A 15634-nucleotide genomic window follows, 5' to 3' on the forward strand; every position below is an offset into this window, starting at 1 on the left:
GAATGGAAATACATTTACAAAACGGTTTTACTCCCAAGTTGTTTAATAATTTTAAATCTGGCTGCCTTGTTTACTTTTTCAGGGTAAACATAGAGTATCTGAAATTGACCTTAGCTTTTATTAACTATCTAGAAGATCGTTGTTTAGACTATTACTTTGTTTCATAGTAGTTACTAAACTATGCCCTTTATTTGTACCTGTTTTTACATTTAGTTTGGTCTTTATGTTTTCTATATCTTGTACATGTTTTAAAGAAATCATTATATTTAGAAGCTTGTCAGTTACTTTATTGCATTGATGAAAATAAAAATTGGATACTAATGAGCATCCAAATAATTTAATATTTCTTTTTCAGTTTCCAACCCTTTGTAATCAATACTACAAACTAATCACATTTATTTGTGAGATTTTTCCTGAAAAAATACCACAGCTTCCTGAGGATCTGTTTAAAAGTCTGATGTACTCCCTAGAATTAGGAATGACATCATATCCTTTAAATGAACATCATTGTTACTTGTCACGTGGGGGAAAAGGTCTTCCTTTAAAGAAAAGTGTTTTAAGTTTACATTTTTCGTTTTTCTTTTGTGGTTCAATTTTATTTCTTGAAAAACCCTGGGCCAGGCGCGGTGGCTCACACCTGTAATTCCAGCACTTTGGGAGGCCAAGGCGGGTGGATCACCTGAGATCAGGAGTTCGAGACCAGCCTGGCCAACATAGTGAAACCCCATCTCTACAAAAATACAAAAAATTAGCTGGGCGTGGTGGTGTGCGCCTGTAGTCCCAGCCACTCGGGAGGCTGAGGCAGGAGAATTGCTTGAACCTGGGAGGTGGAGGTTGCAGTGAGCCGAGATTGCGCGATTGCACTCCAGCCTGGGCAACAGGAGCGAAACTCTGTCTCAAAAAAAAAAAAAACCAAAAAACAAAAACCGGTCACTTCTGTAACTGCTCTGTTTCTTTCGTTAGTTTGCCTCGTCCTGTCCTTTCACAGATCTCTGAGGCATTCGGTCCTGGTTCCAGAGTTACCCCTTCATCAGGGTCCCATTAGTAATGTTGAGCTGGGTCTCTGGTCGTAGCTGTGATTGTAGAGAATAATACGACTTTTTAATAAGTTGTATGTATCATAAACTGAAACAAGCTATACATCACCAGGCTCAAACCCAGAACCCTTACAGGCGATCTGAAGAACACTGGAAATCTTTCCTTGTATAACTCAGTGAAGATATTGCCCAGGAGTCTGCTTGTGTGTCTGTATTCATTTCTAGAAACACTCATCCGTTTAACACTAGCTATAATTTTTTTTATCTTTTATAAATCGAATCTATCCAATCGAGTTTGTTCTTTGACCTTCATGATCAGAATGAGTTCGGAGGTTTGCCAGCTCTGCCTGGAGGCCCTGACACCGTTAGCCGAACAGTGTGCAAAAGCACAAGAAACAGACTCACCACTTTTTCTAGCAACACGGCACTTTCTGAAGGTAAGACGTCTGTGGTAGGTCAGAAAATCATCCACTTTCAAAAGTATGGTGGGTACACAGAATTCTGCATTCAAATGAGGAAATGCTTCCATTCTTGCGGGGGCGAGGAAACCATGACTTCCTGTTCACTGTTATTTCCTGGAGATCAACTCTTCATGGACACATTCTCATCCACTGTTTTTTGTGTTCTTGAAGATTGATATGGTAAATATTGAGGGAATTTGATATTGTTGATTATTCACATACCACAGCAAGTTGCAGTATCTTTTTTTTTTTTTTTAAACATTAAGGAAAATTTCAGATTGATTTAATAAATAGAATAACAACCAACCCTCTCTTTTTCTTTTTTGGACTGGGGAGGGACGGGAGGATATATGATCATCCTGTGTTTTTATTTAGAAGTCTTAATGTAATTTCAGCTGGTTTTTGATATGCTGGTTTTGCAAAAGCACAACACAGAGATGACCACCGCGGCTGGTGAAGCTTTCTACACGTTGGTGTGTTTGCACCAGGTACTGGACACCCCTTCTCAGGGGACTCTTCTCATTCTGTTTTGCAAAGAAATTGTGGAGATAGATGGTGGGTCATTAATCCCCCCTTTCTTATAGGATCTGTGACTCAGTGCCTCAGTTCTGTTTCAGTGAGGCAATATTTCTTAGCTTCTTTATTAGCTTTCCCATGTCAGCTGGTGTTTATCTGACAGCTGTTTGACAGTTCAAAGCATTTATTTTTTGTCCTCCACCATTATGAACCATCTTTTGTAATGGTCACTGCCCCAAAGCCTGTGCTAGGAATGACGAATACATAATGGGTATGTGAAGAACTCATGGTTTTGTAAGAGAAACAAGATGGCAGACAAAGAAGAGTCTGCCTTCAGACAGTATGGAAGACAGTATTTTACTGCATATTGTAGAAAACAGTATATTATTTCATTTTGTTGATCTTTTAAAGACTGAAGCATCACTGATAATGGGGTTAATAGAAGAGTTAGGCTAGCTTCCCTGTCTCCCCGCTTCCGATAGAATAGGTGCCTGTGAAATTTATGAAAAGGACCATATTGAATATTTTGCTGCCTCAGTTTCCCATTTTCCTCTCCCATGCATATATATATATACACGCATATATATACACACACATATATGTGTATATATATACCTCCCAGCATGGCCAAGAAGCTATGGCATTTTATTTCCATCTTTAAAAAGGGTTTAGAGGAGGTCTTCCACACTATTTTAAAGACCTCCTTTCTCTAGATTTCCCGTAACATCTGTGCCCCAAGCTGAAGGTGCTCTGGGGCTTTATTTCTTGCTCTCTGCCGTAGGCTGCCACTTTCTGCAGGTGGTGCCCCCTCTCAAATCTGTGCCCTTTCTCTGTCATTTGATATACTTGTTGCTTACTAGCAAGGTAGTCTTCTTGTCTGCATATATTTAAACTATTACATTCTGATCCTCTCTCCCTCCTTCTTTTCTTTTTTTCTTTTTTCTTTCTCTCTCTTTTCTTTTCTTTTATCTCTTTCTTTTTCTTTCCTTTCTTCCTCCCTCCCTCCCTTCCTTCCCTTTCTCCCACCCTCCCTCCTTTCCTCCCCCCGCTTCCACCCTCTGTCCCTTCCTCCCTCCCCTCCCCTCCCCTTCCATTTTAACATATTTGCACACTGTAGAAAAGAGCAGGTTTTAGGAATGGCCAGTATGAAACCTGCTGCCTGGCCCCAGAGGCTCTACTATCTCGCTTTTTTTTTTTTTTTTTTGAGACACTTTATTACCCAGGCTGGAGTGCGCTGGTGCAATTACTGCTCACTCCAGCCTCGGCCTCCTGGCCTCAAGCGATCCTCCTGCCTCAGCTCCCCAAGTAGCTGGGACTACAGGTGTGCACCACCACACCTAGCTTATTTTTTGTAGAGACGGAGTTTCACCATGTTGCCCAGGCTTGTATAGAACTCCTGAACTTAAATAATCCACCCGCCTCGGCCTCCCAAAGTGCCTAGGATTACAGGTGTGAGCCCCACGCCTTGCCACCTCTGCCATTTCTTGTGAGTAGGGAAATGATAGGAGATTATACTTGGTCGCCTGTGAACAGGACTGTCCCTTGGATAGGGCAGTCAGGGCGCCGCTCGGGCTCCATGGTTGGGGATTGGGATGCTGCACCTTACCCTTCTTTTCCAAATGTAATTAACGTTTGGTTTCACCATTTTGGTCTATCATGATAGCCCAATAAGCCAGTGAAAAATTACAGCATGCCAGGCGCAGTGGCTCATGCCTGTAATTTTTGCACTTTGGGAGACTAAGGTGTGTGGATCGATTGAGGCCGGGAGCTTGAGACCAGCCTGCTTAACATTGCAGAACCCCGTCTCTACTAAAATTACAAAAATGAGCCAGGCATGGTGGTGCATGCCTGTAGTCCCAGACTCTTGGGAGGCTGAGGTGGGACGATCACTTGAACCCAGGAAGCAGAGGTTGCAGTGAGACAGGATCTCACTCTGTTGCCCAGGCTGGAGTGCAGTGGAGCAGTCACGGCTCACTGCAGCCTCAACCTCCTGGGCTCAAGCGATCCTCCCACCTCAGCCTCCCAGGTAGCTGGGACTACAGCTGTGCACCACCACAACTGCCTAAGTTTTAAATGTTTTTTAGAGGTGGGATCTCACGGTGTTGCCCAGGCTGGTCTCAAATTCCTGGGCTCAAACAGTCCTCCCTCCTCAGCCTCCCAAAGTGCTAGCATTAAAGGCCTGAGCCACTATGTCTGGCCAGGCCAGCTTTCTTTTTTTTTTTTTGAGACAGAGTCTCACTTTGTCACCCAGGCTGGAGTGCAGTCGTGCGATGTCCGCTCATTGCGAGCTCCGCCTCCCGCATTCCCGCCATTCTCCTGCCTCAGCCTCCCGAGTAACTGGGACTACAGGTGCCCACCATCACGCCTGGCTCATTTTTTTTTCATTTTTAGTAGAGACGGGGTTTCACCGTGTTAGCCAGGATGGTCTCTATCTCCTGACCTCGTGATCCGCCCGCCTGGGCCCCCCAAAGTGCTAGGATTACAGGTGTGAGCCATGGCGCCCGGCCTCCAGGCCAGCATTTTTTGAGAGCTTACCTCTGTCCTGGTTGAATTTCCCTTCCGCCTAAACCTTCTTCCACTTTCCTTTATAAGCTTTTATAATAGACTATTAAAAATAGAAAATTTCCCATATTCCTATATTTACTAAAGTCCTTTTCCTGCCCTTTCTCTAAGAGCGGCTGGGCACAATGCCGGTTTGGAGCTTTCAGAGTGCCCTGCTCCACTTGGAGAAGGTGCTGGAATATTTCTCCGCCCCCTCCTCCCAAAAGGCTCCTGCCTGTCCTGTCTTTGTGCACACTGCTGTCCTCAGAACTGGGTGTACAATATATCCCTATTAACCTCTGCGGAACTACTGCAGACTTAGATTACTCAGAACTGGGTGTACAATATATCTCTATTAACCTCTGCGGAACTACTGCAGACTTAGATTACTCAGAACTGGGTGTACAATATATCTCTATTAACCTCTGCGGAACTATTGCAGACTTAGATTATGTGTAAAATGCAAAATAAATAGGAATAATGTGCTTTGAAGAAGCAGCACAACAAAGTTATTTATCACGTGGGTCTTGGGGCTACCTTGCCTGGACTCTTGCTTGATCTGGGCCATATCACTTCACCTCACTGAGTGTTGAAACTTTCACCTCTGGAATAGGAATAGAAACAGTACCTGTCTGAAAGCATTGTTGTAAATGATAGATGAATTAATTCGTGTAAAAGATTTTCAAACAGTAGTACTTAAATGCTGAATTACTCTACATGTTAGCTCTTAAAATGTGCCCCTGCCTTTTGGAACCCCACAGTCCAGTAACTGATACGATCTACTTGTATGATATTCTAAGGAGGATACTTGTGTTTCCTTTGTCTCTTCAATAGGCTGAATATTCTGAACTGGTCGAAACATTACTGTCAAGTCAGCAAGACCCAGTTATTTACCAGAGATTAGCAGATGCCTTCAACAAGCTCACTGCAAGCAGCACTCCTCCCACGCTGGACCGGAAGCAGAAGATGGCCTTCTTAAAGAGTTTAGAAGAATTTATGGCAAATGTCGGTGGCCTCCTTTGTGTAAAATAAACAGCGTAACTTCACGCTTTAGATCCTTTCTGCAAAGTGCACTGAATTGCTGAAAGTTGACTTGAGTCTTGTCCTATTCCTCAGTTCATTTGGCCATTTTGGATTTTGGAGAGCCTGAAACTTTGATATGTATGTAATACAGTGAAACGGGAGAGGTCAACTTGGCATCAGCTTCTGCTGTTAAGTGTTAGCCACAATCTGTCATACATATGTCTTTTAGATTTTGAATGATGATTTAAAATTTTCAAAATGAAATTCCATATATGTGCAAACAGATATGGGCACCACGAAATACATATGCAGTGCCTTTTTCCTTTTAACCTAGGTGGCTAGCCAAAGTTTAGAATTTTTGTCATTAAATATGAAATGGATATATGCTAGGCAGTGTTTCTCAACATCTCCATAGATCGCCTGCGTCACTTGAGGAGCTGGTGAAAAGGTAGATTCTTAGGCCCAGCGCCATCTGTAGACCTTCAGAGTCTTAATGTCTGGTTGCTGGGCCCAGGAGTCTTCATGTTAATAAGCTTCTCCTTCCCGTCACCCCAAAAGTTTTGAATCAATGAAAGAGACATTGAAAACTCTTCAGAGGTTTTACGCTTTCTAGCTTTTCCTCCCTTTGATGATTGGGTTTATAATTCAGCAGGAAGGGGAGACATCACCAGGGGTTTGTTGGCTGTTTCTTAGCTTGCTTTCTTGCTTGCTTGCTTTTCTTGCTTTCTGTCTCTCTCTCTTTCTTTTCTCTCTGTCTCTCTTACATCAATCCAGCGTTGCAGGTTTTGTGTAATACAAGTCACTAATCATACTCTGATGCCTGAACTTGAGGAGGAAAATACATGTATATTTTTGTTCTATAAAAATAACCTTAGGAACTGTAGCCATTTCATTGCCTTAATTTTAAGAGGAAAGTACAAAAACAGCTGATTTGTTTTAGTAAGAAACCACGTCTTGATGCTTCAGAGTTGGTTTAGGGTGTTAGCTGCTATGAACCTGTTGCCCCTTTCGATCGTGTATTTATGTAGATTTATCAGTGAAATGAAAGGCTTGTTCCCGTCTAGTCTAACTTTTTGAGTGTGTTTCTATCCAGCCACATAGCCCGTATCTATTCTAAATGGCTTGCTTAAGCAATAATTATTTTAAAGGATGTGAATTACTGATTCACACAGACTATTGCACGTTGGGGCATTAGGGGCAATAATTCTTCTCCAGTCACGGGAGCCAGTGAATTTAATTTCAGAGATTAAAAATTCACTTTAGATCCTCTAGTTAGATCTTTTAATCAGGATTTTTATACAGCTGCCATGCTCCCCTAATTCAGTGTGCCAGCTTACATTGTGGAAATAAAAGCTAATTTATACACAGCAGGCATATGAAACTCCACTCATTGCAATACTTTCACAACACAGTGACAGGTAGAGGACTCTGGCACAGGTGCACTCATGAAACTCTGCTTCCACCATGTTCCTGACACCTATCTGCTACACCATTCTGCAAATACAGTTTTTCTACCTGATTGCATATAGCATATATGTCATTACATGTGATACTGTGCAAAACTTTGTATAATTCTGTGTTATTAACAGTTAACAAAACTGGAGCATCTAAATTACATCCAACCTGTGCATGTGATGTTAGGTAGATGTGAATGCAGGGCCTTGGGCCATAACTTACATTTCTCTCAATTTGATCACCATTGAGTCACAATTAAGGGGAAGCAAAAACATCTTGAAAAGACTGCTAGGAAGGAAACTAATACCAGTCATCCTGAAGTACACGTTTCTGTATTTTAAAAAATACTTTGATGCATTTATTTTTTGGTGTTTTTTTTTTCCCTTAAAAAACCTGAAGTGACATGCAGCAGTAATCTGTTCTGCATTGTTCTTGGTGTTGTGTGTTCCAGCGCCCTCCGGCTTTCTCAGCTGCTGTGAATTATGTGTATCTGTGTGTGCTAAGTACAGTCTCTTTACCAAAGGGCACTGAAACACACAATTGACTGGACAGGTCCACGCGCCATGACAAAACTATAATCAAGTTATTAAAAATAAAGATGAGTGGGAAAGGAATGCCTCGGTAAGTAAAAAGGCATCTATATTTAACAACTTTTATCCAGATGGCGACATATTTGCAGAATTTGCCCAGATCCTATTACCGTACTGAAAATAGAAAATCTCACCTCCATATTCCTGAGGTCTAATTTCATTAGACTAGTTTTAGTTTAAAAAGACCTTCCTCAGATTGGACCAAATAATACTTACGAGATCACCAGAATGTTGAATGTTGGCACACTGGGGTGAGGAGAAGCCACTACCATTTTTTAGGTGATGGGGATGCCACTGAGTTGCAACGGCTAGACCTTTTCAGAGTGGTTGTGTGCGTGTTTGCCTGATTGGATGCTTGTTCACTTTGTGTTTTATTTTGTCCAGTTTTGTCTTTAGCATGTTTATTAACTTCTCCTGTCTTGTTTTGTTTTAATGCTCTTGGCCCAGTGGGTCTCAAGAACACCGGCTTAATTCTAGTCAGTTGATTTTTTTTTTTCTGTTAAAACTGACTGTTGTTAAAACATTTTTTAAAACAAAAACATTATTTGTACCCTCTTTTATATATGTCAAAGGGATACTGTCAAGTATTTCATTTTTAGATTTTTGTTTTATAAAATTTCTGTTGTTCGTATAGTATCCTTTAACCTCTAGTTTTCCATACATCCTTTGTTTCTCATTTTCCTTGACCCATTTATTTCCCAAGGCACAATCACGAAAGACTTTGTACTTTCACAGTCTGTTACTGTCGTAGCACCTGTAACTGTGTTCTTGTTTTGTTAAAAGGATTGATTTGCTTTCATGGTCCTTGTGCTGGATGGGTGGCTGCCTCAGTAGCAAAACTACCTGACAGTATTTGACAGTGTCCTTTCCAACACCGTTATTTGGGTCTTACAGGCTGGCCACCTCTGTTAGAACACAGTCCCATGTTAACATCACTGCATTGAGTTTTTGTCTGGTGTAAAGTGTGACATTTAATGTAAACAAACTGCAGGGTTTTTTCAAACTAATTTTAAGAATTTAGTCTTATTTCATCGTAAACTGTGTATCTAATTATTTACATTACTCTGTTCAGATGAGATGGTTACTACTACTTGTCCACGATTTTCATTTGAAAAGCAAGTATCTATACAATTTCCCCCCAGTCAGCATTATTTAACACTCCCCTTAACTGTCTTTGAACTTTCTCTTTTACCAAAAATGTCAAGTCTTTATAGTTGTAATATCACCATGTTTCCCATTTCTGTTAATACTTCTATGAACCCCTCAAGTATTGAAGGGAACTAGCTGTCAGTTTCAAGGATTACAAGTTTGAGTCTCCTAATATACAGCATCATTCTGAACCCTGAAATAATACTTTTCTCTGTTACAATTTTTATCTGTGTGCCACCTCTGTTGTTAGAGGTGGTTGTCAGTAGACCTTACTGAGTTAGCTGTCTTTGATGAGGAGTTATTGGTTCCTGAATAAAACATTAACCTTTTAAGTCAGAAGGAACCTCAGGACTTCTTAAGGTTTGTTTGTGTTTTTTAAAACCAGAGAATGAGGAACTGATTTGGCTATGAGGTTTAACATTATAATTTTCTGTAAGCTTTCCCACAAAACAACATTGTTGATTTGAGGATATTATAATGTGTTAAACTGTTTTTTAAATGTAAGTGGTTATTCTCCGACTTGGTAACTATGTTCTGAAAACACTGCATTTAAGAATTTTTAAAAATTGGTTTTCTAAAATTAAAATGTCCAAATTAGGCATATTGCTGAGCTCACATTGATGTGAAGTGCCATGGTTCCGGCTGAATTTTAAGCATATTTTCATTTAGATATAAAATATGTGAAGTATGCTTGGTTGATTACAGTGGGAACCCATGACATAGTTAACCAAAGAATATGTTTGGTTCAATAAAAATAGAAGTTTCATACTGGGCATTCATTCTGTTTTAAGGGAATGAATGAAGAATCGGTTTCCTGCTGTAGTGCTCTGTGGGGAAGTCTTAGTAAAGACCGGAATGCTGAGGTCGGCTGTGGCAGTTCCCTCCTCAGAGTTGGGTGGTGTGGCTTGCCCATTACCCGCGTGAAGCTCACATCGTTACCCTCCTCTCCCGCTGCGGTTGGATCTTTCCCTGTTCCCAGGCCCTCCCAGCAATTGGAGAGGTGGTTTTTTTTGTTTTTTTTTTTTTTTGATTTTGGTTTTGGTTTTGGTTTTGTTTTCTTCCCCCCAGTCTGCATTCTTAGGCCTCTTAGCTATTAGGAACTGTCAGATACATACTAGTAGCTAATTTTCCTAGCCTGAAATTACATACTGCATCTGCACTATGTACCTACTGGGGATCTGACCTCAAGTGTTTTCTGAGCCCAGGCTTCCTGGTGTGGTGTCTTTTACCACATGAAATTATTACAGATTGCAAATGCTGGTATTGTGATTTGATTCTCTGTACAAAGAAAGAAGCTCTATGCAGTGAGTTTGTGGTTTAATGGTCACAAAAATGTTAGCACTGCTACCACTCAGCACGTGTAAAATTTTTTAAATTTATAAATATTAAAATTTTAAACTTACACTAAGACTTTTCAGTTTTTTTTAAAGACCCAGGGATGAGTGTACTATTTAAATATTTACCTCTATTAACATAACTAATGAAGGTATAAAGTTGCATTTAGTTTTTCAGAAGATGCTGCAATATGGTTTTAGGAAATAAATTAAGGCTATGTATTGAGCCAGTTATAGGCTGAATATCAGGTTGATAAAATTTTATTTGTATTTTTAAAATTCATAAATGGGAGTTAAAATGTGTCTTGTCACTAAATATTTTTATTACATTTTTGTTTTGACCATGTGTGATTTGTTCATGGGTATTTAGCTAGACTCTTTTAGGAAACTCATTGAAATGGTGCTAGTTTCTTTACCATTATAGGAAGATTGACACTGGGGACATTACACAGTCCTAAAATAATTTTAAACTTAAAAAAATGAAGACATCTGTACCGATAAAAATCAAGATTTCTATTACCTTCTGGGAGAACCCCTGGTACTCACAGAATATCCAGTATTAGAAATATAACAATTTTGTCTATATTTTATAATATTTTAAGCCCACAGCCTTAAAAACAATTTCACAGTTAAGTGATTATCTTTGGTGCATATTTAGTAAATACTTTTAGCAGTTTGAGTCATTCTTTTTGGCCTTTCAGGGAAAGTGGTGAATTACCATCTTATTGTGTGCTAGACAGATCCACCCTTTGCCTAGTGTTAAATCTTGTAAATATATGAAGTGAAAAGTTAATTTTTAAAGAAAATGCATTTTTAAAATGTTCATTTTTAACCTGAATTTGCTTTGAATATTCTTTGATTTGTAATGTTGTTATTTAGGTTATATTGAGATTTATTCCCCTCCAAAGGTGGATAAAGAAAAGTTGTTTAAGAAAACCAATTAGAGTGTATTTTTGTTTCCTTTCTTTCATTACCAAGTGTGGGGCCGTAGACACAAGCTAATCATCTGTCGTTTGAGAGCCACAGATGATTTCAAAGGTCCCAAATATATAAAAATCTGTAACTGCTTTTTTAAAAGACATCTTTAATGGGGCTCTCCAAAAATACAGTTTGGTTGCTTATGAGTGATGCCTTTGACGGGCTGATTAGATTATAAGACAGTTTTGTTTGTTTGTTTTTTGAGACGGAGTCTCGCTCTGTGGCCCAGGCTGGAGTGAGCGGCGCAATCTCAGCTCACTGCAAGCTCCGCCTCCCGGGTTCCCGCCGTTCTCCTGCCTCAGCCTCCCGAGTAGCTGGGACCACAGGCGCCACCACCACGCCCGGCTAATTTTTTGTATTTTTAGTAGAGACGGTTTCACCGTGTTCGCCAGGATGGTCTCCATCTCCTGACCTCGTGATCCGCTCGTCTCGACCTCCCCAAGTGCTGGGATTACAGGCGGGAGCCACCGCGCCCGGCCTTCTTTGTTTTTTTAAACATAGGATCTCAGATCGGGTCTTGTGCATTCTATCTAATCTCAAATGGCAATTCAGTTTGACTTCTTTTAAAACTAAGTGGAAATGGTATCTTTGGTGAAATAAATGAAATAATCTTGCTGGGAAATTCCACACAGCACCCCCGGCAGCATCCTGTCTCAGTTCTGGTGTATAATTCAACCTCCTACTGAGCGTCCCTGTAAATTATTTTTAATATATAGCATGAGAGTGAACTGAGGTAAGTCATTGATGTTTCCCAGAGATGATGAATGAACAGAAACAAATAGGATCTACTAAACATTTTATTCCCATAGTAGTGAGCAGTTTTGTTCTTGTTTTGATAATGTTCATTTCTGCCTACTTTACCATCTTAGGCTTCAAATACTCCTTTAAGAAAGCCCAAGATATATTGAGTAGTGGAACTTCTTATTTGTACACCTGTTTATAACTGCACTGCCCTGGATGTTACGGTTATTTCTAAGGACTTACCTGGTAAAGCTAGTTGAACTGGTAGACTGCAGGGTAGAGGCAGACCTAGATTCAATCTCTAACTAAGCTACATAGGGCTTACATTAATTTCCACAGGTCTGTTATCCATACCATGAGCTTATAAGTGTTCCAAAGAAAAAATTTAAAAGTGATGGATAAAATACAATAGTAGATGTTCAATAAATTCCATTGTATTTAAAGATGATTTCTGAAAACACATTTCATTTTATTAGATAAATGTATCGTAACACTAAGTCTGATACCTAATAGTCAATTGCTTTTAAATACATGCTGTAATATCTTCATATGATACTACATTGTAGCCCTAGCCACAACCACCCTAGGGATATTGGGGTAGAATTCACCATATTTATTTACTGTATCTTTTTTTTAATGAGAAAATGGATCTATTTATGTCAACTATCTTAGTCTGTTCTATTTAAGTCAACTATCTTAGTCTGTTTGGTCCTGTTACAATACCTGAGACTAAAGAACAGAAACTTATTCTGTCATTTCTGGAGGCTGCCCTTCGCCTTCCATCATGTGGAAGAGGCAAGAAAGCTGTCACCGGATACTGGCAAGAGAGAATCAACTCCCTCCTTCAAGCCCCTTTGTAATGGGACCTAATTTCATTCATTAGGGAGGAACTCTCTTGGCCTAATCACCTCTTAAAAGCCTCACCTCTTCATACTGGCACATTGGCAACAATTGAGTGTTGCAAGGGAGCTATTCAAACCACAGCAACAAGGATTTTATTTTCTGCTGAATATGCACCTATTATTTCTACAACAATGAAAAAATCCTAACAGTGATTCCCAAAGTGAGTTTCATGCATTAGTAATTCTTAAAAATAATTATTAAATATGTTTTGATACAACGGGTTTCTTCAGTGCATTAAGTTGAAGGCTTTAATACATTAATGCCTATTGTGAAACTCAGAAGAAGAGTTTAACCACATTTTCCTGATTTTTACTTTATACAGTCTTTTCTCAAAGTACCTTATAGGACTAGAAATCTAAGCAATATCCTTTGCAACATGCTTAGGATAATTTGAATAACTGTGATAAAGCACTCAATGGAAGAAAAACACGTGAATCTGTTTTTGTAATTACAGGCAATTTGTTTGTTGTTGTTTTAAGAAAAACTGAGTCTGGTGTGGTTTTAGGTTTTTTTTGAGACAGACTTCCTCTGTCACCCAGGCTGGAGTGCAGTGGCATGATCTTGACTCACTGCAACCTCCACCTTGCAGGTGTAAGCGATTCTCCTGCCTCAGCCTCCCAAGTAGCTGGAAATACAGGTGTGTGCCATCACACCCGGCTAATTTTTGTATTTTTAGTAGAGATGGAGTTTCGCCATGTTGACCAGGTTGGTCTCAAACTCCTGACCTCAGGTAATCTGCCCACCTCGGCCTCCTAAAGTGCTGGGATTACTGGCGTAAGCCCTGCACCTGGCCCCGAGTCTGGTTTACTTTCTTTTTTGCACCATTTCTGAAGAGAAGCAATATGAACAAAAATCACTGGTGAATACACAAAAGGAATAATTCCTGAATTAAAATTGAAGACATCCTTCATGTCCAATTTAACTGGACAAGTAATTTTCCCTTTAATGAGACTGTACTCCTTTAATATTTTACATGTTTATGATTTGCAAAAACCATTAAATTACAGTGCACAGGTTTCACCAGGAAAATATTAATCTTACTGTATTACTGTCATGCTGTCTGAGCAATGAGGTCTAGTGAAGGTATAAAAAACTCTTTGACATCTACGGTCACTTTAATAGTAAAAATAGTATATAGTAAAATACATGAAGGTAACGTCATATGCTATTAAAGCAATGTCAGCTTTGAAAGAAAATGATCTACTGTTTCAGACTCGACTGAATGTAAACTTCTGTTGAAAGTAGTTATAAGCTGAGGCAGTCTCTTGTTTATTGAACACCACCTCCATAAAAAATGCACTCATAAAAGTTGGTTATTGTTTCTCAGTTTGTGTTAATGTCCTTTTTTTTTTTTGAGACAGAGTCTCACTTTGTTGCCCAGGCTGGAGTGCAGTGGCACGATGTCCGCTCACTGCAAGCTCCGCCTCCCGGGTTCACGCCATCCTCCTGCCTCAGCCTCCTGAGTAGCTGGGACTACAGGCACCGCTACCACGCCTGGCTAATTTTTTTATATTTTTAGTAGAGATGGGGTTTCACCGTGTTTGCCACGATGGTCTCGATCTCCTGACCTCATGATCCGCCCGCCTCAGCCTCCCAGAGTGCTGGGATTACAGGCGTGAGCCACCGTGCCCAGCTGTGTTAATTTCTTTTAGTTTTTTTTTTTTTTTAAACATATTTTCTTCCTGTTCCTTTTCCAGAATACACCTGATCTTGAAATATTTGGTTAATAGACTTGTCATCAATTCAAAACAAAATCAAAATGTAGCATGGGTTATTATAAACTGGAAATAGTTCTTAAAATGGAAATTACGGTACATCCAAAGTTATAAACCTAGTGTTTCATGAACTACTTACTGAATAGCATCATTTGCCAGCTGAACAGTTTATATCCTTACCTTATACCAGAAAGGATTTTCACATTGCTCAGCAGAATATATAAAATTCAGCAAGATCATGAAATTGGTAAAGAAAATGGAGGAAAGGGAGGTAGGAGCATAATATAGATTGATTTCTTGGGGAATTGAAAACAAATACTTTGTATCACTTATAATTTGGTAACTGCTAAAACGTAAGGGAACCTTTTAATAATCAGTGCTTGTATGTGCCAGATAATTAAGGTGTTGTTGACGAAAATCGTACGTACTTACGGTGCTAGATGTCTAAATATATATATTGATCAACGGACTCAACACTGAAGACCCTGAAAGACTAACGAGTTTTAAAGGTTCCCCTCCCCGCACCGCCAATCCCTTAAATTTTACCAAAGCCTCAATTTGATATCAACATTTAAAGTCAACGATTTGATTAAAAGACTGAGCAATCGACCAATGAAGCCTTGACTTTGAAAACCTACGTGACTCAGTGCAAAACAGTGGGTTTAACTTTAATTAGGATCTTAATTCCTTTTTTTTTTTTTTTTTTAGGCGGAGCCTTGCTCTGTCGCCCAGGCTGGAGTAGCTGCGGCGTGATCTCGGCTCAGTGTGGCTTCTGCCTCCCGGGTTCCAGCGAGTCTCCCGCCTCAGCCTCCTGGGTAGCTGGGATTAAGGCGCACGCCGCCACGCCCAGCTAAGTTTTGTATTTTTAGTAGAGAGGTTTCACCATGTTGGTGAGGCTGGTCTCGAACTCCTGACCTCAGGTGATCCGCCCGCCTCGGCCTCCCAAAGTGTTGGGATTACAGGCGTGAGCCACCGCGCCCTGTGAGGGCCTTAAATATCTCTTGCCACCATTCTTGGAGGCAGCTGATGAGACAAGTGAAGGAACGACTCCAGGATGGAGACAACCCCCAGGATAGTAAACGCGAGATTGAGACGCTGCCGGGAGATGGCCTGTCTTGCGCAAGCGCCTGGGCGGGAGGGTCTGCGCCTGCGCGAGCGCGACTCTGGCCAGCCCCTCCCACTGCCCACGGA

At 40.3% G+C, this 15634-nt stretch overlaps 1 protein-coding gene across 14 annotated transcripts in view; it reads left to right on the forward strand.

The window, feature by feature from the left end:
* Nucleotides 1-10174, forward strand: part of XPO4 (exportin 4) — a 105532-nt gene extending 95358 nt beyond the window's left edge. For 11 of the 14 annotated variants that reach the window (XM_065532928.2, XM_074021628.1, XM_065532927.2 and 8 more), the window contains 4 exons: nt 356-486; nt 1357-1474; nt 1894-1986; nt 5390-10174. In XM_065532928.2, coding sequence (XP_065389000.1) covers nt 356-486; nt 1357-1474; nt 1894-1986; nt 5390-5587 — 540 coding nt within the window. In that variant the 3' untranslated portion in view covers nt 5588-10174. The remainder of the gene's footprint in view (nt 1-355; nt 487-1356; nt 1475-1893; nt 1987-5389) is intronic. The other 3 variants (XR_001486249.4, XR_012426705.1, XR_012426706.1) reach the window with 2 other exon arrangements.
* The last annotated feature ends 5460 nt before the right edge of the window (nt 10175-15634 follow it).

This window comes from Macaca fascicularis, chromosome 17 (genome assembly GCF_037993035.2).
Source record: "Macaca fascicularis isolate 582-1 chromosome 17, T2T-MFA8v1.1".
NCBI lineage: Eukaryota > Metazoa > Chordata > Mammalia > Primates > Cercopithecidae > Macaca > Macaca fascicularis.